Source organism: Anolis sagrei, chromosome 6 (assembly GCF_037176765.1).
Source record: "Anolis sagrei isolate rAnoSag1 chromosome 6, rAnoSag1.mat, whole genome shotgun sequence".
Taxonomy (NCBI): domain Eukaryota; kingdom Metazoa; phylum Chordata; class Lepidosauria; order Squamata; family Dactyloidae; genus Anolis; species Anolis sagrei.
Window position 1 is genome coordinate 44,270,253 of NC_090026.1, and position 15,799 is coordinate 44,286,051.

Below are 15,799 nucleotides of genomic sequence, written 5' to 3' on the forward strand. Positions count from 1 at the left end.
AAAAAAAAAACAGTTTTTAAACCTGAGAGAACATGTCTCTAAAAATCTCTAGATCAGACCTGCACAACTTGGCAGTAGTAAGGGGTCAAAATTAAATAAGCTAAACTTCTTAGAGCCGAAGATAGGTTTTCAGTGCCTCACTCCAGGTTTGTAATAGGGTACTTTCCCTCTGAGCAAGCAACAAAGCAGATTAGCCTCAATTTCCACACCTTCTCTCAGTTTGGTGGTGAGTTGTAGTCCTTTTCTGGGGGAAAGAAGTGCCTCAGCTCTTGCCTCCACTGCTCTTTCTTTCTCTTTGTCTCTGGGTTGTCATCTCCTTCACCTATGGAAGGGGAAACCACCAACTCTGTACTATTCATTCCCTTCGTTTGTGAGGAAGAAACTTAGCTTTGCTAGGAAGATTCACAACTTCATAGTAAAGCTATGTTTCTCCCTTACAAGGAAGGGAAATGAATGGTCCAGACTTGGTGGTGTTTCCCACCTGAGGAGAAGGAGACAACGGAAGCAACCCAGAGGCAAAGAAAAAGGAACCGTGCCATAGCTAAGTTTCTCCCTCAAGCAAATTTTAGAAAATTGGTATTTTGCTGCCAGACAATAAGGAACCAACAGAGACAAAGAGGAAGGAAGAGTGGCAAAGGCAAGATCTGAGGCCCTTCTTCTTTACCACTTTCTTCTCCTTTTAAAATGGCAAATCTAATGTTAAATGAGTTGTTGTAGGTTTTTTCGGGCTATATGGCCATGTTCTATAGAAGAAATGCCTCTAGAACATGGCCATATAGCCCAAAAAAACCTACAACAACCCAGTGATTCCGGCCATGAAAGCCTTCGATAATACTAATGTTAAATTTTTTTAATGATATTTATTGCAAGTTAAGTAAACACTAAAAACAGAAACAACACATCAAAAGAGAGGGAACAATATAAACAAAGAAAAATAGGATTTTTTTAAAAAAAAATGGAAGGGTAATTAAAAGAGAAAGAGAATTTTTTTAAAAAAATAAAAAGAAGGGGAATATTGTTATGGCTTCCATTCTTTTTCCTTACATGCATCTCTATTAATTTTTATTGTTAGGCTTTCTTTCCCAACTTTCGCCTATATTTTTTTAAATTCTTATTTTATATTACTGTTACATCTTTATATATTCTTCCAAGCTTGTAATTTTCATACTTTTGCTAGTGTTTTTCTTTAATAAAAAAAAGTCAATCTGTCCATATCCTTAATCTCTATTATCTTTTCTAACCAGAGTTCCTTTGTCGGTATAATGTCCAATTTCCAAACTTTTGCATAGACTATTCTTGCTGCAGTTACCAAGTATGTAAAGATTTTCTCTTTGTTACTGTCCTCAAATAGCTCAGACTTGTACATCCCTAGTAAGAAATATTCCGGTTTCATTGGCCATTCAGCTCTTAAAATAGTTTGACACTCCTAATGTTAGATGTTAACATAACCTGGAGACCAAGAATCCAATCTCCAGGAATAAAGGTCTGATATCCCTTAAAATTTCATCCATACTCCCCACTCCTCCACCTGAGTCCAACAACCTCCCCAAGCCATGTTTCCAACTGAGATCAGCACTTCCAGCATCCTGACCAGATCTATCGTTGGTATTCCCACTGTCTCAGGTTAGTTTGGTAAGTTTGGTGCATATAGTAAAAAAAATGTATGGAGGTAAAACACTTGGAGTGGGGAATGGCAGGTTCTGATGTCTACTCTGCAGTAGTACTGCATGTAATCTCTCTTAAGGCTTAGGCTCAGAACCTCTGTGGGCTGCACTAAATCGTTGTGTGGGCTGCATCTGGCCCTCTAGAGTCTCCTTCTTCTGGAAATTCACTATGGAATTACACTGAAAGATCCACAAATGTCTATAAAAGTATTATCCGTAGGAATCTTTGGGTCTTCCAATGAAGCTCTATAACAGAAGTTGAACACAGAGTCATGTTGGAGGACCTAGAGGTTCCTAGAAAGAACATATTAATCAAATCCACAAATAATCAAATCTGCAGATGTGTAGACAGTTGGGGAGACATGACTGAGACCCGTACAGAAATACAATCTAACCTAATCCTGCCTTAGTGTGCCTTTCCCTTCAACAGCAGGAGGCAGAACTTTACCTTTCTATTTCCTCCTCCAGGAATATGGGTGATGTTATCTAACGACCCAATTTTCGATTGCACTTTATCTTTGAAATCCAGCTTCTCAGATTTCACCTCCACCAGCCCACCGCCTAAGAAAGAAACACAGACAAGATTAGAAGGCACAACAATGAATAAAAACATTGCCTTTGGGGAAGGGGCAAGGATACCATTTGTTCTTTTAACACGTGTGTTCCCCTCATGCAAGTCACACATTTGGCCTCCTAAACTTCAGGAACTGAGGAAAAATAAACTATGCATTCTACAGCTATAAAAGCAAAAACTAACACACAAAATGATTTTATTTCTTGTGCAAGTTGATACAGTAATCCATAGAGTTTGTGCAGTGTCTGAGTGTCCCCTCCTCTACAATCTGCAAACATGTTGTTTCTGCTGTTGCTGCTGGGTTGTGTGTGTGTGTGTGTGTGTATTGTACTGTTGATTCTGACTTATTGTTGCTTTATCCCCAGGTTTTCCTGGCAAGATTCCTCTAAACCTGAGAATATGTGACTAGTTCAATATTACCCAATGTGTTTTCCCTGGTCTCTCAAAGTCTTTGTCCAATCTAAACAACCACTACACTATGCTGCATCTCACAAACATGTGGCACACTTAGAATTGCACACTCAAAACGAATTTTCTAGCAGAGCTCTTTAAAAGCAGAGGTGTCTAGTACATGCCCAAGTATTTATTTATTTATTCTTTATTTGCCATATTTATATCCCACCTTTCTCTACCCCAGAAGGGGGACTCAAGGTGGCTTACAATGACACATACACAGTGCCTCAAAACAACAAATTCACCTAAAACAGTTTACAACATATAAAACCTGATTAAAATACATTCAAAGTTAAAAATGAAGTAAGGCTAAGGGATCAAGAGAATCATCCATAAGTGTCTTCCTACACAAGAGAGCATTTGGAGTGGATATGTTCCCAATTTGGGGGGATATGTTCCCAACTATGGTTATGTAAAACCATGGATACAACTAATCACCACTGAATTTCCTCACTTCTGGCCCCAGCATAGAATAGATACATGTTGGAGGATCTAGAGATTTGCTAGGTCCTCCATGGCACTCTGTAGTAACAACTGGGGAGAGGACACCACAGGATCTGACCAGGAGAAGGTAGCAGATTCGTATAGGTATCATTTTATTCACAGAAATGGGTAAGTAAAACTGCAGATATGTTATCTGTGGGTACAGTGGTCTTACTGTATGTGTGTTAATTATGAAGGATTTATTGATATTATTAATCAATCTAGTATATGGTCAATACCCAAGAAAAACACACAACTAAGCCATGATGGTTCTGCAACCAGGCTTTTCTAGGGCCATGTTGTGAAATATGAAATGGCCTTAATGTCCTATATCAACAGAGCCAGCATTTTCCAAACATATAGGTTTAGTTCAGATAGCCCTTAAAAGCCCTTAAAAGAGGACAACCCTTTCTCAGAAATGACATTGTTTTAATTGCTTGCTTCTTCAATCCCATTCATTCTATTTCAATAATAATAATAATAATAATAATAATAATAATAATAATAATAGTAATAATATTTATAGGCCTTCCCCCCTTGCTTCCCTTTCACAATCTCTACATTTAGCAAGACCATGTTCTAGAAGCATAGAAGCATTCTCTCCTGACGTTTCATCTGCATCTATGGCAAGCATCCTCAGAGGTTGTGTGTATGTGCCATTGTAAGCTGCCTCAGTCTCCCTGCTGGGGTAGAGGAAGGTGGGATATAAATATGGCAAAGACCTCACGATCTCTGAGGATACTTGCCATAGATGCTTCTAGAACAGGGGCCCTCAAATTAAGGCCAGAGGGCCAGATACGGCCCTCCAAGGTCATTTACCCGGCTCTCGCTCAGGGTCAACCTAAGTCTGAAACGACTTGAAAGCACACAACAACAACAGCAATCCTATCTCATCAGCGAAAAACAGGTCCACACTTCCCACTGAAATACTAATAAGTTTATATTTGTTAAAATTGTTTGTCACTTTAATTATTGTATTGTTTTAAGTGTTTATGCACTACAAGTGAGATATGTGCAGTGTGCATAGGAATTCATTTATTTATTTATTTTCAAATTATAATCTGGTCCTCCAACAGTTTGAGAGACTGTGATCTGGCCCTGTGTTTAAAAAGTTTGAGAACCCCTGTTCTAGAACATAGCAATACAGCCCAAAAAACCTACAACAACCCAGTGATTCCAGCCATGAAAGCCTTCGAAAATACAAAAAAAACTAACAACATAGGTTATGGTCACCTGGTTTATGATGAATATTATCCAAGGAACCACATTTGGATGTTATGTGGCTGAGATCCACAGGCTTGTAAACAATTTGTATCTGTAAAAACAAAATGGAAAAGTATAACACAATATTCGGGGTTGGTGTTTATTTGAATTATGACTAAGAGATGCAGAAAACAAGAGAGATGTGACACACTGGAACCCAGCTGGAGAAAGAAATGTAGCTGGAAAAGCTGTCAGAAAGGTTAATCAATCAAGCACAAGCAGAAGGGAAAAATTTCCACCAGAAACAGTGAGGCCAAAGCAAAGTCGCCCCGATAGATGAGCATGCACAGTCTCTTTCTTCAATAGATTAACATTTCAAGGTTCAAAGTAACAATAATTAAAGCCAATTCCTTATTAAAATATATAGCCCAGTACTTCTAAATATGCATATTTTAATAGAAAAAAATATACTTTCCCTGTCTTCTAATATATTTGGTACTTGAATCATACCCATTTCATTCTAGACCCATTTTATTCTACATCATTTCAGTATTTTTGACTTTCAATTTAAATACTTTAAGAATCTAATAATAATTTCAAAAGGAATCAGATAAGCTAGAATTTATTTCCTAGCTGGTAGAACTGTTAAATGAAAAAAATCTTGCAAGATCACCACATGTGCCTACAAGTGACATTGTCCTAATTGCATTTCCATAGCATGCACAAGCTCTTGATCACACCTCCAGAGGAAGAAGGTGGGAAAGCAGTGATCATTGAAGGTGCTTAAGTGAGAGTGGAATAGATAGGAAGGAGAAGGAGAGAAATAATTGAATAAAATACACTAGAGAGAAAATGTAAAAAAAGAAAAAAAAGAACAGAAGCAGAACTAAATACCTTTTCTGATGTAAAACATAAGGTTTATGTCCACAAACTGAAAGAACAGAAATAGTCAATGTGCATTGAAAGGGTTGCGTTTTAAATTATCATTATTATTATTTTTTAAAACTGTCGTGTCAGAACAAAGGTATCTGAAACAACAGAGGGATTGTAACCATACTGTCATAAAGACTAATTCATCCAGAAACAAGACATGTTCTTAATGCACGCAATCACAGCAAGAATACTTCTGACAAAATGCCAGCAAATTGACTTTTTTTGGACTCTTGTTATTATCAAAATAATTATTAATACCATCATGAACATCTGAATGGGTAATATTCCTTCCTTGCTATGAATGATCAATTAAGAATAATTACCATCAGAGCATAAATGTGACACATTGAACCATTTCATTTAATTAATACAATACATTAGCAGGTGCGTACATAAGAGGGTGAGGATACGATGTCTGTTTATTTTTTTAAACAAAGCATTCGTAAAACTTTGAATAAAATGCAGGCTTACAACACAGATAAAAGCACAGAAAAAAGCAAAATTTGGATTAGTGATTATAGATCACAACAAGCACTGATGACATTGCGGGAAGGAGTATGACTGGAGTAAAGACAAATGGGGTATTCTTCTTTGAACACGCATCCCCTGAAATCCATTCCTGTTATGAGGTTCACTCCATAAAATCAACTGAGCAACAGGATACATTTCAACCTATGCAAACATTGGCAATGGTTACAGAGAGCACATGCCAAGATCCTCCATTACCAATACTTCTTGTATCCAACAGATACCTCTCTCAATCTTATTCCAATCAGATGGATCTGAACTTCTCCTCCGCTACCCTCATACCCCAGCTCCAAGATTTCAGCAGCTTTTCCAGTTACTATGAACTTTCACACCCCATCTCTGTATCTGCAGGGAATACATTCTAAGATATCCCATGAATACCCGAAACCATGGATAATAACAAATCTTATAATTTTACTATACTTGGGCTATACGCATACCACAGGTCTAGAGAAGCACACTAGGAAGGAATATTTTTTGAGCATGGCTAAGTGAAATTGTAGCTATTGAATACATGGATTAAGAAGGTCACACTAGATCAGTGGTTCTCAACCTGGGGTCCCCAGATGTTTTTGGCCTTCAAGTCCCAGAAATCCTAACAGCTGATCAACTGGCTGGGATTTCTGGAGGTTGTAGGCCAAAAACATCTGGGGACCCCAGGTTGTGAACCACTGCACTAGATAATCATTTTTGGATTCTCAGCCAAAAAAATGTCGCAATCCATTAGACTAGTGTTTCATAAGATATCTGCTTTAAGGGACTAGCATTTCCACTCTTTCCAATGTCCCAGGTCCTAGTACCAAATTATTATTATTATTATTATTATTATTATTATTATTATTATTATTTTCCCTGCATTTTCTCGCTACAAATAAGACTAAAAAAGGGTTACTGGGTTAAATCATTTCTTTTCACCTACAAGATCTCCAGGTACTGGGAACAGATGGCTTAGGGACCAGCACTGTTCCATAAACAATTACTGATAGAACTATTTTAGGTTTTCCAGCCACTGAGAAATGATCCAGTAATGAGTCAACTGAAGAAATTAAAATTCACAACTCTTAGGCCATGGTAAATATTTTATAATCATAAAACTTTGACTCGAAAAGTATCCTGAGAGGTCATCTAGTTCAATTCCCTGCCAGTGAAGGCATCAACAGCTAAAGTAACGTTACTGTTGTTGTAGCAACAGCAGTAGCAATAGTAGTAGTAGTAATAGCAGCACCCCTAACAAGTGGCTGTTTGCATTTTGGTTAAAGAAATCTCTTTAAATAGAGTAGTCCATATTCTGAAATAGTCTGTTTCCATTCTTAAATAGCTCTTACCATCAAGTTTTTTCCAAGATTGAATTGGAATTTCCTCTTTTATAATGTGAATCCATTGGTTCAGATCTAATGTTCTGGGCAATAAAAAAAACATGTTCACCCCCTCTTTCACACAAAAACTCTCCCAAATATTTCAAGACAGCTCCCATTCCATCTTTCGGTTTCTCTAAATTAAACATAAAATATATCAACTGTTCTTCACAGTAGTTTCTACTGGACTGTTTACCATTTTGGTCACCTTCATCTAAATATGTTCCAGTTTGTCAATATCCTTCTTAAAATTTGGTGTCTAGTGATGAAGGTAGCTACCATCAGATACAGATGCATAAAATGAATCAATATATGAGCAAAAATCTGCTGAAAAATACTCTTTAGAAATGTGGATATGGTAATTGGGAGTGCAAAGGACAACAGGGCGCTTTTGTGGAATCAATCTGCCAAGAATGTTTTATTCTTGACAGTGCTGACAGTGCTCCCGATGATGACAAGACCAGTGAGTACAAAATCCCACAGGTAGTAAAGGTGGATGCAGATATAATGTCAAGCAATCTATCATCGGAGACACTCGTGACCATGAAAAATTAAATGGAATTAAATTTGGAGTCATGACAGCCATCTCCCCTCTGCTGATATCTCAGCAATGTCAGCTAAAATAGACAGCATTTCACACTTTACTACTATGATCCTTCAACAAAGCACTGAAAAAATACATACATACATACATAAGCATACAAAGTAACTTCTGCTTACAGGATAAGCTCATGAAGCTTGAAAATCATAGCCACAGATGTAATTTCTACTTGGGGGGGGGGGGGGGGGTCTCTGAAGCTAGCAAAAGAAAATTGCATTTCTTTTCCAACAAGGAATATTGTACCTGTCATATTAGAGCTCTAACCAGTATTAATGTTAGACAAACATTTCTATTGTCTTGCTTCCACTCCATGTTGTCAAGGCTTTCAATCTAATAGAATGACCTTATTTGATGGTAGCACTCTCAAAACAAACAACAGGAGCTAAATGTATTCCATAAATACACAGTCCCAAGCATTAATGGATACAAATAATTTGGCCTTTATCTCCAAAAGGGAGGTAAAACAAGGTTGCCCTTTTATCTTCCACACTGGTTGCATTGGCTATTGAACCGTTAGCAAACTTAATTAGATCTGGTGAAAAAATAAATGAAGTAACAGCCCAAAGAAACAAACATTTTGAAATTCATACCTGACATATTCCATTCCTACATTATAATCTATTTTGTATATAAATTTTGTAGAAAAAAAATTCTTTAGAAATTTTACTCTTCTATAAAGTAGTGATGTTAGTAATTTAATTTTCTTTTACAAACCCTAGCCATTCAAATAATCTCTGCTATATATGAAGAGAGAACAGATGTGCTAGAAAATCTTATACTAAATTGAACTACAACATGGATTCTTCATAACATGACCTATAAACGATAACACAATAGAAAGCATTGGTGATAGCAATCTAAAAGAAGAATGCTTTCCCAGCTTAATCATGTAATAAAATGTATATGAAATGGCTTTTTGACTCGTATATATCAGCCTGCCTTCACAGTATTTATTGGTTACCTAATCCATTCCATCCATCTCTAAGGAGAGGAAACAAACTTTCTCATAAATTTCAAAATTTCTAACTCACAGAATTCACTTACATCAATGGTTCCCAACCTTTTTTTGACCAGGGATCACTTGACTAGGGACAACTTTGACCAGGGACAACTTTGACCAGGGACCATTCTCCAACATTAGTACCAAAAAGGTTACAAATCAATTTTTGGTCAACTTTAGATTCAGTTTGGTTATTTGGGAGTTGATTCAGAAAATTGCATTGTATAGACCACATCAGCTCTAGTTTCCGATGCAGAATATATGCCATCCTGTAGTCACCATCTGCTTGCCCACATAAAACCATATTTAATATGCCTTGGCACTATAAGAAGGTTTCATGAGACCAGTCACTTTCATTGCAATGGTGCAGTAACAGTGAGGCCGCAGACTATATTTTAATTCTTGAGGACCACTGGTGGCCCACTGACCACAGGTTGGGAACCACTGATTTACATACATAACAACAGTACAATTCAAATATACTTTGGCTAACAAAGTTGATGAAAATTTGCTACCAGAGACAGGCATAACATGGGAAGAACAGGGATTGATTCCGCAGTCACAGAAAAGAAGCGTAGTTCACTATATGTCAGCAAACCTTTAAATGAAAATTAAACAATATACAGATACAAAATGAAACAACTACCATATAAATAAGAAAATCATGAGTAAGTAAACAAAATCATTTTGTATCTTTTAGACCAGCGTTTCTCAACCTGGGGGTCGTGACCCCCATGGGGGTCATTCGGCCATTTCTAAGGGGTTGGCACCTCCTCCTTTGGCCCCTCCCCTGGAATGGCTGACTGGCTTATATGGAGCTTCAGGTCAAAAGAGCCACACAAAACAGCGATTAATCCAAATAATCCTCTTATTTTTCCTCCCCCTCCTCCTCCTCTTTATTTGTGGAGGCGCCCCTGCCTTCCTTTTTTCCCCTCCCTCCCTCCCTCCCTCCCTTCCCCTCCCTCCCTTCCTTTCCTTCCTCCCTCCCCAAGGCCTCTGCGCCTAGTTGCCCCCTCCCTCCAATCCTCATCCTCACTCACCCTCTTCACCCACAGGGAAGAGAGCAGCAGCAGCAGCACAGCTCTCTTCCCTCTGCCTCCAAGCGCCTCCAGACCCCACCAGTTCTCAAATTTCAGGGTATCAGGTATTTATATAAAATTTGGTCCAGATTCCTCATTGTTTGAGTCCACAATTCCCTCTGGATATAAGTGAAGTACAACTCTAAAACTCGTGGTCAATGCCCACCAAACCCATTCAGTGAATCCAGGAGACTACTAATAAAAAAGTCAGATAAACATTAACTAAAACATCATCATAAGTTAAAACACCATTTAAAAGAGACAGTAGCAAAATGACAGTTATGAATTAGCAATAAAAAATAATGTTATGGTTGGGGGTCACCACGACATGAGGAACTGTATTTAGGGTCATGGCATTAGGAAGGTTGAGAACCACTCTTTTAGAGACTACTCAATGATTCTTTGCAAAGTGTATCCAGAGATGATCTTTTCCTATTTCTTTATGATTTCTATTTTAGTGTCCAAAAATATAGATCTAGCTTTTCGCATACTGAAGGTGTGTGCTCTCCCTTTCTCTCTGAGTTTTGCTGTTTAAATATCCTAAGTATGGGACTTTGGAGGCAGATGCTGATTGATTTGTCTGTAGGAAGCTACAGCAGGATTGGCTACAGTGAAATCCCATTCTTTTCCACTTGAGCTTTATTGTATTGTATACTAAGGAAATATTGCTGTAAGTGAACACAGGATGTCTGTGATTCCCAAGCTTTCCTTGGATGGCCTAACAATTTCAATAGTACTGAAAAAAAAAACCCTTCCAGATAAACCTTGCACAAAAAATACATTTTTATGAGTTTTTGCTAGATACTATGCACATTGCTATACCACATGCCCTTCAGTAGTTTCCCTTGAAGATTAGCATCTGAAACTTTGAGAAATCTGGATTTTGTACAGTCAGTTTCTAGCACTCTTGATTATATAAACATGTACAATTAGCCCTTGATATCTGCTGTGGTTTGATTCCACAGCCCACCATGAATATTAAAATCTGTGCATGCTCCAATATCATTATATAAAATGACATAATAAGAGAAAGTTATTGGCACCTTTTGGACATCCTAAAAATTAGCAGAAGTAAAAAATATGGGTTAAAGTATCAAAATGGGACACTCCCTCCAAAGGAATCAATACAGGAGGATTGAGAATATTCAGCAGTGATCAGGAGTTATTAAATGTTGCATCTCAGTTGGAAAAAGACAACAGAGGAAAACAAGAGGGGTGGAGAGAGGGGAAGTGTTAACTGGCTTGCTTGAGCCCCTAACAGTTTACAGTGTCCTTGAGAAAGGCATGGAACTCTGGGTATTAGAAAATCTGCAACATTTTGGGACAGATTCTACCTGTATCTATACTGGCTTCCTAACATTTTGATTCTATTAGATATCCAACACTAAGCACCAATTCTGCATTCACAGTGTTTGCTAAAAGGAACCATAAATCCCTTAAAAATCAAACTATGAATCAGAAGTGATGTCAGTAGAGTTACTTGGCTTTATTTTCATATTGGGGCAGGTGGCAGAGAAACAGAAAATATAGTTTTTATATCTTTTCCAGTATAGAATATACAGTCAGCCCTCCACATTCGCTAGCACTAGGGGTGTACAACCCCCACAAAAGTGGAAACCCATGAATACCTGACTGAGCACCTTTCTAGTAATCTCTAGGTACCCCAATATGGATTTATGGTTAACTTCTACTGGAAGTTGAGTTGAGCACTATTAAGAAAGCACCCAGTCAAAACAATTCCATTTCTAAACGGAGCTCTGAGCACATCCCCACAGACAGACACTGCTGGAGGTTTAATCAAGCCATTTTCGACTGATGACAGGTTATTTCACTACACATCACCAATGGCTGAGCAGACAGCATTGGTGCTTTGGGGTTAATGCAGGTGACATGCCACTGATAAGTTAGATTATTACAGTGCATTGAATAGTGTGACAGTACTCACACTGCCTCCTCCTGGGGTATGTTTGATATTATCCTTTGATCCACATCTGGATTGGATATGGCTAAAATCCAGCTTCTTATCAATCACCTGAACCTTTAATAGCCAGAAAAAGAACACGAGTGACAACTGCTGACATCCACATATAAAATACAGAAGATGTAACTTCTCAAAAGAGGAACCACCATCTCAAGGGTCATCTGCAGGTTTACACCACTTTAACTGCAATGGCTCAATGTTATGGAATTCTGTGAGTTGTATTTTGGTGAAGCGCCCACACGTTTTAGCAGAGAAGACTAAAGATACTGTAAAACTACAATGCAGCATATAAATTTTCATTCAGTCATGCCCAGTCAGTATGGAAAATATATATCCACACCTTGGTTATTGTTTGCAGCATAAAGTGGTCTTGAAATCTGAAATAATACCAAAAGGTTTATCAGACAGAAAAGAGCACATACCAAGATTACACAATTTTGCCTCTTTCCTTGAAAGTTGACTTTCTGCAATCTGAGATAAATAGAGTATGTTGTGGGATGTATGCTTTATTCCATCTTCATTAATGGCCACAACATAGCCAATAGATAGGGGCAAAGAGAAATCCATTACAGTTGACCTCATCTTCTTTTTTCAAATTGCCCAAAGCGTAAATGCAAGCGAGGCATTTAGAATGGCTGCCACCAGATCACTGCCCTCCCTATTTCCAGGAAACTGAACACACTGTAGTTCGAGCCCAGTAAAACTGGGAGAATAACAATAATGTCATTTGAGAAGTAATTAACTTTGTGTCTAGATGGGCATCTTGTATGGGCACAAAGGGATGAAGTACCACCTGTGTTGCTCTGGATGAGAGTACAGGAGCCAGACAACAAGACAGAAATTCATGAAATTCAACCTGTAATTTTCAAAATGCGTAAGAACATAGTACGTTTAAGATAGAATGAATTGCTAATAAATACCACTGACTGGAATAATCCAGCAGGAATGGTTTTAAAGCTGATTTTAAAATTTATACCAAAACTTTGATCTGAGGACTCTCATGTGAATATTCAAGCAACAAAACACACACACACACAAAACCCCAAACCTGGCCAAAACGACGTTAGCCAGGAAAGTAATAATGAAGATCTGACAAGGTACAAATGGGCAAGGATAAGCTCCCAAATGAGTGGATCGCTATAGGGTTGTTGTAGGTTTTTCGGGCTATATGGCCATGTTCTAACATCTAGAACAGGGGTCTTCACACTTTTTAAACAGAGGGCCAGGTCACAGTCCCTCAAACTGTTGGAGAGCCGGATTATAATTTGAAAAAAAACCTCAAACATGAATTAATTCCTATGCGCACTGCACATCTCTTATTTGTAGTGCAAAAAACACTTAAAAACAATACAATAATAAAAATGAAGAATAATTTTAACAAATATAAACTTACTAGTATTTCAGTGGGAAGTGTGGGCCTGCTTTTGGCTGATGAGATAGGATTGTTGTTGTTGTTGTTGTTGTGTGCTTTCAAGTCGTTTCAGACTTAGATTGACCCTCAGCGAGAGCCAGGTGAATGACACTGGAGGGCCGTACCCGGCCTCCGGGCCTTAGTTTGAGGACCCCTGATCTAGGACATGGCGATATAGCCCGAAAAATCTACAACAACCCAGTGATTCCAGCCATGAAAACCTTCGGCAATACACTGTATCACTACACATATTAAGGCACTATCTGTGTAAAAATGCAGAAAAGGAGTGCTAAACAATCTACAATTGAATAATTGCCTATATGTAAGCCGCCTTGAGTGCCTTCTGGGGTAGAGAAAGGCAGGATATAAATAGACTAAATAAATATCCTGCAAGAAAAAGGATACCAGATGTGTAACCCTCTCCTCAATATTGCTGGATTTTTAATCCATGAATTCTTTCAGTGATTTGGTTTGAGATTTGGTATCCAAGGCTTCATAGGGATTCCCCCAAACAGGCTCTCAAAAATATGCATAAATACATACACGAAGACTGCCAATATATTTGTCTAGCTAACTGCATCGGCTTTTCAATGCAATATGATATCACATAACAGGAGCAATTGTTTCACTATATGAGTATTAACCTTTCAATGGAGTTGAGTGTTTTGATTGCAGAGCTGTTACCTCTGGAGAACAAGCTCTTAAATTTTGTCAGACCTCCTCAGTTAGAATTCATGCTAAATTATACAACTGCTTGGCCTTACAAATAATTAAATGCATTCCTGGACATTAAGCAAAAATGTATTGCCTGATTCAGAAATAACATGGAAGGAAAAGGGATAGATTCCCCAATCACGGCAAAGAATAATAGTTCAACATGTGTCAGCAAATGTTTTATTCAAAATTAAACTATATACACACTTGAAATGAAACTTAGATGAGTAAGAAAACCATGAATAAGGAAACAAACATTTTGTATCTTCTAGAGATTACGGGATGGTTTCTTCCAAAATGTATTAAGGGATTCTTTATGGTTTTATTTAAATGGCCAAAAGTATAGATTTAGGCTTTTTCACATATTGAAGGTGTGTGCTCGCCCTTTCTCTCTCTATTGTACTTTTTGCTTCATCTGTAGGCAGTTACAGCAGGAGTGGCTACAATGAAATCCCATTTTTTTCTGTTTACTGCAGTACTGTTTACTGCCAACACAAGATGCCAGTGCTTCTCAAGCCCTCCCTCAAGTGTCCTCCCAGTGATCCCCATGGATATCAAAGTCTGTAGATCCTTGTCCCATTATATGGCATAGTAAAATTGCATTTCTAACAGAAAATGGCAAAATCAAGGCTTGCTTTTTTGGATTATTGGGGGGGGGGGGGCATTTTCAGGCTGTGGATACTTGAAATGGTGAATACAGAATCCATGGATACAAAGGGCTGACTATAATCCATGGTAGATTGCTTGTCACTCTCTAGAACAAGAGTTTCCAAACTATATGTCTCGACAAATTACTGTGTCAGCTGCAGTGCTTAGGTGTGTCACGTGAACATAATCAGAAAACTCCGAGTCTATGTCAGTGGCTCTCAACCTGTGAGTCCCCAGGTGTTTGGTCTACAACTTCAAGAAATCTCAGCCAGTTTACCAGCTGTTAGGATTTCTGGGAGTTGAAGGCCAAAACATCTGGGACCACAGGTTGAGAACCACTGGTCCATGTCAAATAAGTAATCAATTATATATATTTAAAACATAGACATGAAATGTTTTCATGAAGTATGTCCTATCCCATATATTTTGCTATTACAATTTATGTATATATCTTTTCTCCCCCCCCCCTTTTTTTTAATCTTCCTTTTTTAAACTTTGTAATCTGTAAATAATAAAGATTATTGTAAAAAAAAATATGTATATATCTATAGCTCTTATAAGGGGTTGGTTTAACCTCTAATTTGCTGATAAAACTGAATTACTGTGTTGTGAAATGATGCAGGTTTGGAAAGCTCTGCTCTAGAGTGTAGACACATCGTGTTTATGATAGCTTCCTGTTGGTTTGTTCACCCCCATTAACTTTCTGCATCACACTGATTTTAATTTGTTCCCTAGGAGTCTCATTTGCTTCTTTTCCCTGCTTGCCCTCCATGAAGCATATGAGATAGGGGCTTATTTTAAGGAAATGGTCCAACTCTCCTGGCAGCATGAGGTACTCTTTTTTTCTTATCTTTTTTCAACAAGATAAACCTGTGCTGATTATGCAGTTATACATGAGTGAAATTACTTTTAGATAATCTATTGAAAAACCATTTTTTTGTTTGCAAGACTTTGTGTGTTAGGTGGAGTGGGCTGCTGAACTACTGTTCAACATCTGTCTAGCACATTACTGACTTTGTTTGAGACATCCATTTGAAACATCCAAAAGCTATTAAATGTTGCATCTCAGTTGGAAAAAGACAACAGAGGAAAACAAGTGGGGTGGAGAGAAGGGAAGTGTTAACTGGCTTGCTTGAGCCCCTAACAGTTTACAGTGTCCTTGAGGAAGGCAT

At 37.9% G+C, this 15,799-nt stretch overlaps 1 protein-coding gene across 29 annotated transcripts in view; it reads right to left on the reverse strand.

The window, feature by feature from the left end:
* Positions 1–15,799, reverse strand: part of MAPT (microtubule associated protein tau) — a 93,854-nt gene that overhangs the window by 10,954 nt on the left and 67,101 nt on the right. For 21 of the 29 annotated variants that reach the window (XM_067470061.1, XM_067470057.1, XM_067470054.1 and 18 more), the window contains 3 exons: positions 11,819–11,911; positions 4,408–4,489; positions 2,113–2,225 (listed from right to left, as the gene is read on the reverse strand). In XM_067470061.1, coding sequence (XP_067326162.1) covers positions 2,113–2,225; positions 4,408–4,489; positions 11,819–11,911 — 288 coding nt within the window. Of the gene's footprint in view, positions 1–2,112; positions 2,226–4,407; positions 4,490–5,271; positions 5,309–11,818; positions 11,912–15,799 lie in introns of those variants that run through there. The other 8 variants (XM_067470062.1, XM_067470059.1, XM_067470056.1 and 5 more) reach the window with 2 other exon arrangements.